The sequence below is a fragment of the Amblyraja radiata genome, chromosome 46 (genome assembly GCF_010909765.2).
Source record: "Amblyraja radiata isolate CabotCenter1 chromosome 46, sAmbRad1.1.pri, whole genome shotgun sequence".
Taxonomy (NCBI): domain Eukaryota; kingdom Metazoa; phylum Chordata; class Chondrichthyes; order Rajiformes; family Rajidae; genus Amblyraja; species Amblyraja radiata.
Genome location: NC_046001.1, coordinates 7254623 through 7270316, shown reverse-complemented (window position 1 = coordinate 7270316; position 15694 = coordinate 7254623). Strand labels below are relative to the sequence as shown.

General features: G+C 40.8%; 1 protein-coding gene across 3 annotated transcripts; it reads right to left on the bottom strand.

Moving 5' to 3' along the window:
- Positions 1–82: 82 nt before the first annotated feature.
- letmd1 (LETM1 domain containing 1) lies at positions 83–15171 on the bottom strand. 3 transcript variants are annotated; one of them, XM_033015678.1, is made up of 9 exons: positions 14912–15165; positions 11735–11895; positions 7456–7571; positions 7142–7224; positions 6038–6224; positions 4881–4982; positions 4470–4622; positions 3119–3215; positions 83–2834 (listed from the first exon to the last, which is right to left on the bottom strand). In XM_033015678.1, the coding sequence occupies exons 1-9, from the start codon at positions 15001–15003 to the stop codon at positions 2752–2754; spliced, it is 1074 nt and encodes a 357-aa protein (XP_032871569.1). In that variant the 5' UTR covers positions 15004–15165; the 3' UTR covers positions 83–2751. The 3 variants fall into 3 exon arrangements, with proteins under 3 accessions (XP_032871569.1, XP_032871570.1, XP_032871571.1); XM_033015679.1 differs by lacking the exon at positions 14912–15165 and adding an exon at positions 9269–9400 and having other exon boundaries at positions 11735–11844; XM_033015680.1 differs by lacking the exon at positions 4470–4622 and having other exon boundaries at positions 14912–15171.
- Between the last annotated feature and the right edge of the window lie 523 nt (positions 15172–15694).

Sequence of the window (15694 nt, the reverse complement as noted above, 5' to 3'; positions counted from 1 at the left end):
AAATATAATTGACCTAAGATCCAGCCCTTGTAGCGTTGTCATGTTTACTGGTCACTAACCAACTGGACCAAAGTCTAATGACAAAAAGTAAAAAATATTTGTTTATTCACATCCAAGGGATTTTATACTTTTTCCACATTTAAGCTAAACCACAACTGAGCCCAGTCACATATCCATTTGCAGTGCATTTTACAAATAAAAGTACTTGTTGAATTAAGGCATCCATCTTCACATAAAAAATAAGTACAACTCAAGAGATCAAAAAATAAACTTTTACATGTCGTATGCAGTGCACAATTCAAAAATAAAAACCACAAAAACAATGAGTACAGGAGCATACAAGCAGGCTATCAGTGCAATTGGTGTTTATACAAAACCTACTTAGATGAGCATGTTAATCCAAATTTCATAAAAGGAATTAAATTGTCCATTTTGTACAGATTTGTGATGCAGCTTCAGGTGGTAAAGATGGAAGGACCACTTGCTTTGGAAGGCCAAGCAAACCATTCATCCAGCAGTCAGGCAGTGAATGTAAAAAATCACCCCCAACACCTCAAATGCAACTTTGGAAAATAATCTGTAAGTCATCTCCATTTACTCCTACTATTAAAAATGTAGTATGTTTCTTCTGGAAAAGGAAATCTACCCCAATATGATGGTGACAGCTGCCTTGTAACAGAGGCCAGTGCCACAAATTTAAGATATAAATCACTTAAAAGGACACATGTCCTGGTAAACTGCAGTTTTTTTTTCTAACCATCAGAATTCAAACATCAGTGCTTAAACTTTGAATGCCTTAACCTTCCTGTTTAGGTGGTAGATAACAACATCTCATCCCTTGAAATCACCATGCACATTGAGACAATGAAACTATCAGAAGCTGTGGGAGCATTCAGATATTTTAAAAATAGGATTAAAATATAAAAACAATAGATAAATTGTTGGCAACATCTCAAATGTAACTTGATAAAGTTTAGACTTCCCTTTGCTGCTGTATATTGGGGTTAAAATAGGCAGCAGCATCTTTAAATGTAACCTCAGCCAAAACAAATCTGGAACTGCATTGCTTCAACAGTCAACTAAACTAGTAATTTAGCCAATCTAAAGTATTATATTCTTTAATAATTTAGCTACTCGGGATATGCAGGATTAGAAAGCATTATCCAACACAATACAATTTATTTGGAAATTTAGTAACTATCAGTGTACTAGTAACACCTTTAAGTCATGGATTAGGCCGGACTTGCCACTAGACCCGCTGCTGTGCTCAGCCAGCAGAGCCTGTCTGAACCATGAACTCTTTTTCCACTGATGCTGCTTTACCCGAGTATTGATGGCCTTTTCCGATTGATTCACAGTATTTTTATTGTTTTTAATGTCACTGGCCCAAATATTTCTGGGTTTGAGGATAGTTCACAAGCATACGAAAGTTCTTGGGTCCATCTACTGTGCAACGAGCAACTGGTTTTCAAGAGCCGGTTAAAAGGATAAGAAATAGCAGATGTAGGCCACTAGGGTGATTGTCCAATCAACAAAGTCATCAGTAAAATGAGAGGTTGGGTCATTTTTAATAAGCACCAATCCACAATACAAACTCCTTTTTAGATTCATCACTGACCTTGGCCTAATGTAATCTTACTCAAATGGGAGGAGGTCCTGTTTGAGAACAAGACCAAAAAACTTCTCATATTTTACATGGCGACTTGCTGGAAGGGACAGATGAAAGTGGGGCATCTGGAATATGAGCAAACAAGGTAAGTGACACTGCATCTCCTTGACCAGATTGATTGATGGATTGTGGCCTGAATAATGATGATGAAGGTGTATGGTAAAAAATTAGAACATGCAGAACATTTGAAAAGTATATCAGTGCAGATTGTTAGAGGTGGTAAATTTCTATGTCAAGGGAGAGTAGAATATTTAAGCAAACGAGAAGTCCGAAAATAAAAACTTAAAGGTTTGAGAATCCCCAGTGGTTAAAGGATAATTTATATCATTAGAAGGATTGTCTGGAAATAATTAGCATTTAATCCCTTTAAGATGCTACTTGAATTTGGTACCTCTCGTGCAAGTGCAGGAACTTCACACCCTTCGATGCGTTTCAATACCAACACCAGTCCACAAGCAGACAGTGGAGCAGTGCATCTAACAGGAACTTTAATGACCTCCATTCGCTGTCCTCGATTAAGATGTTGCCCCACTGTCATAAACCATGCAAAAGCTGTGAACATCACCCTTACTTTGAGAGCAACCTCTGAACCTCTTGATTTATTCAAGAGAGAGTTAGATATAGCTCTTAGGGCTAACAGAATCAAGGGATATGGGGAGAAAGCAGGAACGGGGAACTGATTTTGGATAATCAGCCATGATCATATTGAATGGCGATGCTGGCTCGAAGGGCCAACTCCTGAACCTATATTTCTTACTAAAGTGGTTATTTCCCACAGCAATAAATCTGCTCATGTGACTTGAAATGAAAAATAATACAATTCAAATAATCTCACGCTCCTCTAAAATGAAAAAAAATACTGGTCCAGAGCACATTGTTTTTTTAAAAATTCATTAATTTGTACGTCAAGTAAACATCTTTGTCTTCATCAGCATAGTCAGTACATCACAGGAGGCAAGTTAATAGTCACAGATTTTTGCATTCAGGAGTTTGTCTGGCAATAACGAAAAAATCCTTGTCACACAACGCACAGATGTCTTGGGTAAACATATATGGCCACTCCCTAGTCTTGCATTTAAGGTTTACTTGCTTTTCTCTGGCAGCTTTTTGAGGTAATTTGTGGAAAGTAACACCATGCTGTGCAATAGCAGAGAGGCTTCAGAATCTAAAAGCAGAAAATAAATTAAATTTTTAGAATTAGCAGATGATTAACTTACACACATTGTGGAAAACTGATCACTTTCCAACTCCTACATTGGCCACAATAGTTTCCTCCTATGCTCGAACAGTTCAATTAATTCTAGAGAATGGAAGTTAGATTTCGTGAGAAGCCCTTTATGCAGGAAACATGGCCCTCAATCTTTTGCAGTAAAAAGTTGGCACCACTGAACAATTACTTAATCACCAACAGGAGGATAAATGCACCGAACAGGTAACCTTTTAATTTACCTTTTAATTTCTTGGAAAGCTGGAGCCATTTGATTAACCAGTCCTTGCACTGTGCTGCATTCAGGTGCACCGAATTCAAACCTCTCACATAACATGCCTTGAAATCAGAAGCAAAAAGAAACAATGAGCAGGCCAAGCATGTTTGGGCAGGCAAATCAAAGTACAGAGAAAGCAGCATTTTATTTTTTATTAAACAGCAAACGGATTACCCTCTTCCAGTGTTACATTTACTTTGCTTCAGTGTACAAGAGAGCTTGTGTCTAAATTAATTATTTTAAAAGATCAAAATGCCAGCGTATTTGGCTTGTATTACTGATGGACTCAAGTTGAGCTTCACATCTGAATTACAAATAGCTAACTTTACGCAAGACCACCACAGGCCAAACTTCAGCAGAAGGTTTCACAACAGTCTGATTATTCACCAGGGAAAGGTTTCATTCCAAAGCATTCATAACAAGTTACTCACCTGGTGGAGTAATGCAAGAGAAAGCAACAAAAAAAACATTTAAATGCCTGGATTTACAATAGTAAAACTTATCCCTTCTTAACTTTGCAAAGGACACATCATCCCCTTGAAAGTTTTATAGGCTGCCAGTTACTGGACACTGATCTGTATCAGAATGCCCATTTGATGTTGCAATATTAATGAGGCTAGTGTCTCAGAAATATGGGGGGGGGGGGGGGGAGAGAGACAAAGACCAATCAACCCTCCACCACATTCTGATTGCTCATTTTAAAACTCACAGCCTGCGGCAGCCCAGTGGTGCAGCTAGTGGAACTGCTGCCTCACATCTCCAGAACCTAGGTCCAACCATGACCTCGGGTGCTATCTGTGCAAGTTTGTCCATTCTCCCTGTGACTCTGTGGAGTTGGTCCATTCTCTGTGGTTGCATGGGTTGAGTTTCCTCCCATATCCCAAAGATGAATGGGATAGTGGGTCAATTGGCCACTGTAAATCGACCCTGGCATGTAGTGGACAGTAGAATCCAGGGCGAGTTGCAGGAAACATGGAGAGAGTAAATGGGTGGTTGATGGCAGCAAGGACATGGTGGGCTGAAGGGCCTGATTCTGTACAGCATGTTTCTATGGACTCTGCTTGAGGTCTTGAATTTCATTTCCATTCACACCACCATTGGTGATCATGCTGTCAGCAGATGAGACCGTATACCTCTCGAATTCCTTCTGAAAAGCTACATGCTACCCAACCAAGCTTTGTGTTTGCTTCTTACAATCTGCATCCATTTTTCATCTAATTGCTGCTCTGCAAAACATTTCTCTGCATTAAAAGCACTTTATAAAATGCAAGCTATTGCTGAGCAACTGGCTCCACACTCTCAACCTTTCAACTCACATTTCTCAGTTCATCCTCCGACAGCTCATGCAATCCTAAACTATTCAAAGCTTGGTCCAAATGACGGATTTCCATGATGTGGCTCCAGATACGATGGCGCAGGATGAAGGAGGGCATGTGCGGAGTGAGAAACATCACCCGACTAAAGATTTCCTAACAACATAACAGCAGGGTACAGGTCAATGAGCAACCATTCCCTTCATGCCTTTCATTTCAGGAGTCAAATGCATATGGCTCATTAAAAAACCCACAGAATTTTACTTTGCAAAATATCCAACTCACTTGTGTTTAACAATTTATTCTGTTATCTTAAAGACAAATGCATTGTTTTACATAGAGTTCCACAGACTTACATTATTTAAATAGTTTCTAAAGGGTCAACAGGAATAAACTCCTCTACCACTTCCTTACCGCCTGCCGTGAATCAATGTGACGGATTGCTAGTGGATGTCCCAAGAACAGCTTTGCCACTATGTGTAGCTGAAAGATTTCGGGATGGATGCCATCCTGAACCTTGATTTAAAAACACAGAACAGTGGATCACAAATACACTCAACAGCCTCAAAATACAGCTTACTGCAATCAGAAACTGGGTCAGTAACTTCCCACCCACATTCAAAGCCGGGTTACTATCTCAAAATAGCTGCTGTGTCAGTGGAAAAAATGCAACTGAAACCTCATGAGGATAAGAAATTTGATAGAAGCACAGAGAGTATGAACCTACCGCACCCAATGACCCATCAAATCTGACAAGGCCCTGCCCTCCCTTTACCAATAATCCAAAGGATGTCTTTACTGGGGGGGGGGGGGGGAGGGTGCAGAACAATTACCCCTGCTGAGGTAGGATGTCCCTTTGAGGTAGGGCAAGGCTCTATCATGCTAACCCCAAACCTGAGAATAGGACTTTGAGAAATAATATTTGATTACATATCAGGTATGGATGAGGAGACAAACGGAAAATCTTGTGAGCTTTGCATATTGTTCCTTCATGTTGGGACACTCCTTTTTCTTTGGTCAAGTCTTCATTGACTAAACCTCTGCATTTCCCACTTAAGTGGCCATTTTTAATTTATTTTATTCACTAATTAGATCCAAGTTGATTACTTTGGACCAAGCACTTTTAATAACAGAAACATTTCTATCATTTATAATAGAACCTTTATGTCCAGAACAATTTCTGACACACCAGTGTGTGAACATATGAAACAGATACAGGAGGCCGAGATCTGATCTCGGTCTCGTCTCTATTTTGCCTGCTCTACCTAAACTTTGGTTCACTTATGCACATTCTTCCTTTAGATCTTATACTATTTGCAAGCCAAATGGTGAATAGATCGACCTGTCTCGCAAATTATAGTGGTCACATTACCTAGTTGCCAGAGGTTGATCAAAAGACTTGGGATACAGGACCACTTATTAGCCTTTTACCTTCTCTGTAACATTGGGAGTACAACACACAGAAGATCAAAAACAAGTCTGCATCTTGCCACCTGAAAAGTGCTTGATCCAATAATTCAGAATAAGCTTGGAAATAACGTTTCTCAAGTTTCATTAATTGGTGTACGTACTTTGTTGCCAAGAGTTAACAGCTGTTTTTTCAGTTGTCTGTCTTTAACTTTTGAGGCTGCTTTGATTAAACCACTCACAGCGTCTGGGTAAACCTGAGCCCGGAACGAGTGGTAGATTTCCTTAAATTCCTGATGCTGATCGTGGGTCCAGAAGTAACTTATTAAGAACTGCCGTGGAAAGAAATACCTACAAATAAAATCATGTGCAGACTTAGTCTTAGGAAACGTATGTGGTTCCCACAGTTCAGTGTTGAAGGTAAGTCACTCATTCTGACACTGATGCACCACCTGATCAAACCTCCACCACTTCCAGTGGCTCTAAATGTTTGTTAGGCTCACAACTTAAAACGAGAGGCCATTCTACCAAAAATCACCACTCAAAATATGAGAATTGTATAACATTGGACAGTTAATCATAAAAACAATACCTACCACATATTACAAACAAACATAATTCAGAATAATACTTCTGACGATAGTGTATTGTATCACAGAATGAAACATGGACAAAAATCTCCCTCCGCACCTCCCAACCTCTTATGTTCAAGTACTTCTCAAGTACCACAGGGAAGGAGGAAAGTTCACTTTTACACACCTCTTAGTTGCTACAAGGTACACCCTGGAGTGGGACTGACTGTACAGCTCTTTGAAAGACCTGGTGCAGGAATGATGGGGTTATTGCTGTCCTGCAAGATTCTACGATTCAGGCAATTTAATTGATTTTCAGAGTTATTACTTTCCACCAGGGGGCATAACTCAACTAAAGCCAAAGAATTATAATGCATGGTAATTCCTTAAATCTCCAGAACGTTGCTTTGCCCCTTCATTTACCTTGCAATCTGATACATAGGTTAGAGCATCAAACAGACACAATCAATGGCTGGTATTAACTATGCTTTCTAAACAGCCCAACAGTTAGCATTGGAATTGCCTTTTATTTTTAAAGTGAATTTTATAGCAATGTTGTCAACACACTACTATAGTTAATGTACTCAGTTTTAAATCTTTGATCACAAATCCTGTATATTTAAAAATATGTCTGGATTATCACAAGTGATCAATGCCCAACTGTAGAACATTAATAAAAATTCTTGAAATACTTACATCAATAAGAACACAATATAGTTTGCAAATGGCGGAATGGCGAGAAGCACTACTGGTATTACCTTTATAACGTCTCTGCGAAACTGGAAAATAAAACACTTGTACAGTTAATGTCAAAAACTCAGTTCACTCACAGGTAGCCAGTCTCCACCTTCTAACCATCCCTCCCACCCCAAACGATACAGAAAAACTGCTTAAAAAACATCTGCTTTGGTTTACTTTTGCAGTTTGGTCTACAAGTTCTGTGACTCATAAGCAGGAGAAAACAGATAGAAAGGAAAGGCCTTCACTTATGCCATGGAAAAGTCTCTCACCTGTCTTAATTTTTCCATTTCCCTGTAAGGCAGCTGGTTGTACTTTAGTCCTTTATTGGCCATCTTATACTTTATTCCATTAACTTCCTTGAAGTCAAGATACAATAGACGGAAGCCTACAAGATAAGCAAAGTGATGAGTTATCATTGTAGAAAGTGCAAATACTATTAATGATATTTGACAAGATAACCATTATTTTTATACTTCACAAAAGCAGCAATCTGTTGGGATCAGGAATGAACACCCTGATAGGATGACAGAAGCAACATTCAGAAAGGAATTTGAAATAAACTTGAAAGGGAAAATTGCAGGTCTGTGGGGAGAGCAGACAGTCCTTTCAAAGTCCCGAGTCTGAAGAAGGGTCTTGACCCAAAACGTCACCCATTCCTTCTCTCCAGAGATGCTGCCCGTCCCGCTGAGTTACTCCAGTATTTTGTGTCTACCCTCTTTCAAAGACCTGGTAGATATGCAAGGGGCTGAACAGCCTTTTATGCCACAAGATTCAATAAAAGAAAGGCAGTCATGCAACTCCATAATGCATTTCACAACAAAGATCCAAGTGCTTTGTGCCCAAATTAAATACTTGCTGTAATGGAGGAAACTTTGCAGCAAGTTACACACAACAAGCTCCCATAAACAGCAACGTGATCATGGCGAGATTGTTCTTTAATGATGCTGTACCAATGATAGCAGTAAAAGTGGATTTTGCGAGAGATAGTTATTTACAAACGCACAGCACAGGAACACAAGAGGCTGCAGAGTGGAGGACTCAACCTGGTCCATCGCGGGAACAGCCATCCCCGCCATCAAAAGCATCTACATGCCTCAAGAAGGGTGCAGGTCATGGAAGTGGAACAGGTCCAGAAAATAATACCAGCAGCCAGAAAGCACCCAAGAACAGACCAGAAAATAGGAGGAGTCGGCCACTTGACACCTCAAGCCTGCCCCGCCATTCAATATGGCCATGGTGATCTACCCAATGGGCCTCTTCTGTGCTAGGCCCATATTGTCCTTCATACCCTGATCTTTCAAAAAAGTACCCACCTCCTCTTTAAATACCTCCAGTGGTCTATCCCCCATAACCCTCTGTGGAAGAAATTCCAGAGATTCACTATTTTCTTCAAGAAGAAATTCCTGTGCACTTCAGTTTTAAACGATCAACCCCTTGCAACTACAACTCTCCAAGAGTGGAAGCATCTCGACAGCCGCCTGTCAAGCACCTTTAGGATCATATATGTTTCAATATGATCAGCTCTCATTCTTGCAAACTCCAAAGACGACAGATCAAACATTTTTGGCTGTTCATAATAAAATAATCTTTTCATCCCTGTAATCAGCAGTGATTCTCTCCAGGACTGCCTTTAATGTCAGCATGCCCTTCCTGAAATATGGGGAAACAATAGAGTCATCCATGAACAGCATCAATATCATCTTGTACAATTGTAATAATATCTCTGAATGCCAAACTCCTTGCAAGAAAGACCAATATGCCATTTGCCTGCCTAACTACTTTGCTGCACCTGCACGCTAACATTTTGTTTTGTACACAATAATGCTTTGATCCCTCTATATTCCACTCGTGCAGTATCTCTCCATTTGGATAATAGGAAAGTGTGAGGTTGGGAATTAAAAAGCAGACTATTATCTAATATTACACTCCATTTGCCAGTTTTCACGCACTTGCTCAACCAATCTATATATTATTGCAGAGTCTAAATATCCTCACCACAGTTTACAGGACTGTTCTGCTGCTGCAAGAATTTCATTGTTCCATAGTCGGTACATATGACAATTATGCACTCTCGACTCTCACCTGTATTTATATTATCAGCAAAACTGGATACCTTACACTCTGGCCCTTCCTCCAAGGCATTAATATAAATCATAAATAATTCAGGAACAAAAACTGACACTTGTGGCCCTGCCATTGTCATATCCTTTTAGCCTGAAAAAGAAATGTATTCTGACAGTCTTCTGTTTGACAATAGGTGCAGGAGCAGGCCATTCAATGTGATCATGGCTGATCATCCCCAATCAGTACCCCGTTCCTGCCTTCTCACCATATCCCCTGACTCCGCTATCTTTAAGAGCTCTATCTAACTCTCTCTTGAAAGCATCCAGAGAATTGGTCTCCACTGCCTTCTGAGGCAGAGAATTCCACAGATTCACAACTCTGGGTGAAAATGTTTTTCCTCATCTCCGTTCTAAATGGCCTACCCCTTATTCTTAACCTGTGGCCCCTGGTTCTGGACTCCCCCAACATCGGGAACATATTTCCTTCCTCCAGCGTGTCCAATCCATTAATAATCTTATGTTTCAATAAGATCCCCTCTCATCCTTCTAAATTTCAGAGTATACAAGCCCATATGTTCTATCATCATATGACAGTCCTGCCATCCCGGGATTTTACCTTGTAATAATAATAATAATAAATTTTATTTTTGGGCGCCTTTCAGGAATCTCAAGGACACCTTACAGAGATTAACAGAAATAAAAAACATATAATCAGAATAAAATAAATAATAAAGACATCACAGAAACACAAATTAAAACCAGAATTCAGTCCAAAAACAAAAAATCAAAAACACAATGTGAAAAAGAGAGCAGCGGCAGCTAAAGCGTGCCAGCGTCCCAGCGTCCATTCTCCCTTCCGACAGCCATCTTGGACACAGACTAACAGGATTACTTACAGACAAAAAAAATCATCCCCCCACAATGAATACCACTGTGGGGGAAGGCACAGAGTCCAGTCCCCAACCCCAAGTTCACCCAAAGTCAGGCCTATTGAGGCCACCGCAATTGCCTCTACGGAGGCCCGATGTTTCTGGCCGTTCTCACCGGGTGATCTTGCCCCGGCGTCGGGAGAGTCCTCTCAACGGCTGGGCCACCTGGAACGGCCGCTTCCTAGCTGGAGACCACGGCTTCCGAAGCCGACAAGGCCGCGCCGGCCTGGACCTTGTGAATCTACGCTGCACTCCCTCAATAGCAAGAATGTCCTTCCTCAAATTTGGAGACCAAAACTGCACACAATCTCACTAGGGCCCTGTACAACTGCAGAAGGACCTCTTTGCTCCTATACTCAACTCCTCTTGTTATGAAGGCAAACATGCCTTTAGCTTTCTTCACTGCCTGCTGGACCTGCATGCTTACTTTCAGTGACTGATGAACAAGGACCCCCAGATCTCTTTGTACTTCACCCTTTTCCCAACTTGGCACCATTCAGATATTAATCTGCCTTCCTGTTTTTGCCACCAAAGTGGATAACCTCACATTTATCCACATTAAACTGCAAATGCCATGCATCTGCCCCTCACCCAACCTGTCCACGTCACCCTGCATCCTCATAGCATCCTCCTCACAGTTCACCCTGCCGCCCAGCTTTGTGTCATCTGCAAATTTGTTAATGTTACTTTGACCGTTAGTCTTCATTCAATTCATATTAACACTCACCACCCCCACCCCCTTCCACACCTATATTGCGAGCTTGTATCTTGTGCACTGGGCTTTTGCGTCATCATAAGTCCCTTCTGGATTACCAAAGCCACCTCATTTACAGGTTCCCCTCAACTGGCTCTGCTTATAACATCCTCAGAACTCCAGAGACTCAGCACCCTCCTATAGACTTGTTACATGTGGGTAAGATAACAATATTGGACAAGGGACAGAGTGATCAAGCCACATCAAAATTTGATTATTTCAAAATGTCAAATATTAACAATTTGAAAAGAGCTTGAAATAAAGCCCTTGATCGCTTCCTGCTCTCCCCTCCAATGGCTAAACAACAATTCATTCTTCTATTCTAAACACCTTGGGATAATTTGGAAAGTTAAGGCACAATATAAATACAAGTCACTTGCTGAATGTGGTCACGAAATAGCAATGACTGACTGGTTTCTTTTTTTCCCTTTCTGGGAGCCACTGTATCATCCTGAACGGTGTCACATCCACAATTGCACAACCACAGTTCCATTCAAGATGGGCTTAATACTACAGAATCCAAATCAAATCCTGTTGTCTATTAAAAGGTACAACATACGCCAGATAATACTTTTACTTGCTGAGACAGCTGCAACTGTACAGACTTTGTTAATAGTTGATTCCATCAATATTTAATAGTCAACACAAACTGTAGAGATGTGCATTAAATGTAATTCTGATGTTCTCCCCTACAGAGTATTTCGCTGCCAAATCAAGAGTTATGTGCCCCCCCCCCCCCTTCCAACATTTTTGTCATGTTTACTGGTGAAACATTATTAACATCTTCTGGTTACTAACTTACCTCGGAAAAAAGTTGAATAGATACCATAAAAACGCGGAAAGTTTATTTCCAGAAATTTTTCATATTTTGCATTCAAACGTTTGGCCTTTGAGATGATAGCTGAACTTAAAGTACTCCTCTTCGCTGTTGTGAAAAATTGTGACAACTGGTGACTAGTAAGCCTGCGGTGGGATGGAGTATTGGTGGCGAGGGAAATAAAATAAGAAAGTTATCAATTAATCTGTTAGCAGTTTTACCACAAAGTATGCTGTTACTTTTCAACTGTACTCAGAAAGGATGATAGAAATGTAAAGCAGAGAAGGAGGCCATTTGACAGAGTACAAGCTATCCATCTTAATCACGTGCCCCAATTCTCTTAGTCCACAGCCTTGTGTGTAGACAATTCAAGTGCCCGTCCAGCATCTTTTTAAAGAGGCTAAGGGTATGTGACAGTGAGATGCAGACTTCCAGGCACCCGGGGAGCTGTAATTTATTCTGCACTCCCCTCTATTCCTTCTTTGATTATCTTAAATCAATGCCGCTCGATTACTGACTTCCCTTTTTAAATTTCCCCTTGCTCTCTGTTCCAGAAAAAACAGCCCTAGTCTGTCTCATCTAAAATTAAAAAATCTAAAACATCTAAAATTGCGACATTCTTGACGATCTGTCAGTACAATCATGTCCATTCTGCACTTTGGTAAGCCATATTGTACACATTTTTCTAGCTGCCATCTAACTAACATTTTATACAATTCTCACACAACTTCCTTGCTCATATTCAGAACTTTGGCCTATTAAGGAATTCCCATGTGTCTTCATCAACATATTTTCTTCCTGTTTTTCTTTGAGCTTCAGGGATCTTTAGATTATACATTTCAAAGTTCCTCTGTCCCTCTAGATTTCCCAGTTTCCTGCTACTTATCAAGCATCCCTTTATCGTGTTTACTTTCCCCAAAAACATGGCTTCACACCTTCAGCAGATTGAATTTCATCCCTCCCTTCCTTGTCCTTGAATACCCCCCTTGAATTGCTCCCACATGAATTCACCTTCAGGTTGAACAGAGGAAAAGGAAGAATGCAGCATTAGAAAACCAGGTCCTGAACTGACCCATGCACAGCACAGATTCCAGTCACTAATTAGCAATCAAGGCATGGAACTTTGGCCAACTTTCCTTAAAGCACCAAGTCTTATTATAACTGTTGCTGGCCTGGCCAAGATCAGCTAACACAACCCCGACTAGGAAATAACGATCTCCTGGATTAATTTATTTGTTCACTTCACCTTCATTATTGAAAAGCATCTCACTTAAAAAAAAAGACCATTGTCAAGATTGAGATTTAAACTCTTGATGCATTTTTAGAAAACAAAATGCTTATTTTGCGCTCGGGTGATTTTAGAACATTGTAAGCAATCTGTAAGTTTCCAGTTGTTTGATGCATTTGCTTTTGCGCTAGGAAACTTTTATAAGGTAATCAAAGATAAGAGAAAAAATGCTGGAGTCAGACTGCACTGACCATTTCTACTGAAAATGCTTTGCGCTCAAGTGCTGTTATAAAACACTCCAGAATTATACTGGTCATCAGAAAGACACTGGTCCTCAAATGGCAAACTGACTGCAGATTCAGTTCTATAAGGATTTTTAAGTAATGTACTCAAAATAAGATTGACATTAATGCACACACCTGCACAGCTAGTCACATCTGTCAAGACAAAACGTTGCACTGATGGATCAGCTCAATTACCACCTTACACAAACGTCACCAACTTGAAACATGAACTATTTCCCTACTCAGTTTATATTGTTACATTTATTACACTTGTTTGTCCGTTAATACTTTAAATGCCCTACCTGTATCCTATGTAATGTACTAATCAAATCGCTGTAACACCATTACAACTAATCCATTACAGCCCCGCAACTAGAAAACTACCCTTTAATTCCTATTCTGTTTTCTGTCCATAAACCAATTTTCAATCCACACCAGTATATTACCGCAGTCCCACATGCTCTCACTTTGTTTACTCACATGCGGTGCTTTGAATGCACAATAGCAATTTCCCATCTGTTCTGCTGCTCACAATCCCAAAACTGATTTGTAAAACACAAGCTCCCTTTCCTAAATCCATGATGGCTCTGCCAGTCAAACCTCTTTACTCAAAGCCTCTCACAACAAAAGCTAACATACCATTTGCCCATTAACAACTTCCCATACCTTCATATTAGTCTTAAGTTTATTGTGCACATAAACACCCGGTTCCCTTTGAACAACAACGTTCTAATCTGTCATTTAATTACACCATTTAAATAAAACTCTGCTTTCCTATTTTGTGCACCATGGCAGATGATCTGTCAAAAAGACAGTGTTGGATTAACACACCAGGTCAGGCAGCATCTATGGAGAACATGGATAGGTGACCTTCCAGGTTGGGATGTCTGAAGAAGGATCCCAACTCGAAATATCACCTATCCATGTTCTCCAGAGATGCTGCCTGACCCATTGAGTTAGTCCAACACATTGTGTCTTTTTTTGTAAACCAACATCTGCAATTCCTTGTTTCTACAGATGATCTGACATTTCACTACATCATATCCCAGCTGTCAAGTCCTCACCCACTTAGCTTGCCCGCATCCTCTTTAAGCCTCCTTGCACCCGCCGCACTATCCTCTCTTTTTAAACAACAACAAACATGACATTTGCTCCCCTCAACCCCTCACAAATCCCTCATAAATTGCGACTGACAAGCACCAATCCCTGTGGTAACCCACTAATCACAACCTGCAGACCGGAGAAAAAACTGTTTACTCTGACTTGTATTAAATGGAACAGCATAAAACAAAAAAGGCTACGTGGGAAAGGGAGATGGACTAATTGGAATAGTTCTACCAAACAGGTTTAGGCCTACTCTGTGCGGTATCATTCTTTGATTTTCGAAATGACTACAAAACGACCGACAGCCTCAGTGAAGAAGCGACGGCTGCTGCAATGTTAAACGCGTGATGTTTGAAGTTGAATTTGTCAGATGATAGTGTCCCGGGTATTTAATATTTGGAACACACCCTCGCTATTGCGCGACCTGTGTGTGTGGGTTGCGGGACTCGGAGGTCTGCAAATGATACGCGGGAAAACGAATACAGAAACGGTGACCGATAATAATAAATACAGAGCACCAAAGCCCCAGGTTAAAACGTATCTTACCGAGAGACACAGATCGTCGGATAGTATAAAAACTCAGAGGAACCACGTCCCTTCAGCCGCTGAAGCCGGAAGCATATCCGAGCGAGCGCCATCTTACAAAACAAGGGGGCTGGGCGGGTGCAAAGGTCGTCGACTCGCGATGTCGTCTATTTTCTCTCAAAAAAGGCAATTTAAACAATGTATAGTTAAATAAAGCCGCAGAGGGTTCTCACGAACGACATTTGCCATGTTTATTCCCAGAATGGTCAAATTTGGCGGGCTCAGCTTCGTGTTGCCGTGGAGACGAGACACAAGAGTCTCACGTAGAGGCGTGGACGTCAGCGGTGGGCGAGAGGCTTTAGTTCAAGTTCAAGTGAGTTTATTGTCATGCGTCCCTGATAGGACAATGAAATGACAGCGAGGGGAAAAGCGGAGATATTCGGCTTCTTTTCACCAAATGCATAGGGTCGAGGTACTTACCCGATTCGGAGAGATTTGGATAAAGAGTGATCTGAATGAGCGCAGGGTCAGACTCTCCAACCACGTCAACTACAACCCCATGCTCCGACTACGTACCCTCCCCCTTTACTTACCTACTTCCCCTTCCATCCCATTTCAACCACTATTTGTGTCAGACTAGCCAGTGTTCATGAAAAATCACCAATCTCTTGCCTAACCTGGAAACGGCCCTTTGACCCACCAAGTCCACGGTGATCAACAGTCACCCATTCACACTATTTCTATGTTATCCCACTTTCACATCCACTCCTTAAACACTTGGGGCAATTTACAAAGGCCGATTAA

What these genes read in the sequence shown, in the direction of transcription:
- letmd1 (XM_033015678.1), bottom strand. Translation starts at nt 15,003, where the DNA reads ATGGCGCTCGCTCGGATATGCTTCCGGCTTCAGCGGCTGAAGGGACGT. An exon ending in CCGACGATCTGTGTCTCTCG is followed by an intron (nt 11,896 to 14,911) that starts GTAAGATACGTT and finishes ATCCCACCGCAG; the next exon opens with GCTTACTAGTCACCAGTTGT. An exon ending in GCTTTCCAAGAAATTAAAAG is followed by an intron (nt 2,835 to 3,118) that starts GTAAATTAAAAG and finishes TTCTGCTTTTAG; the next exon opens with ATTCTGAAGCCTCTCTGCTA.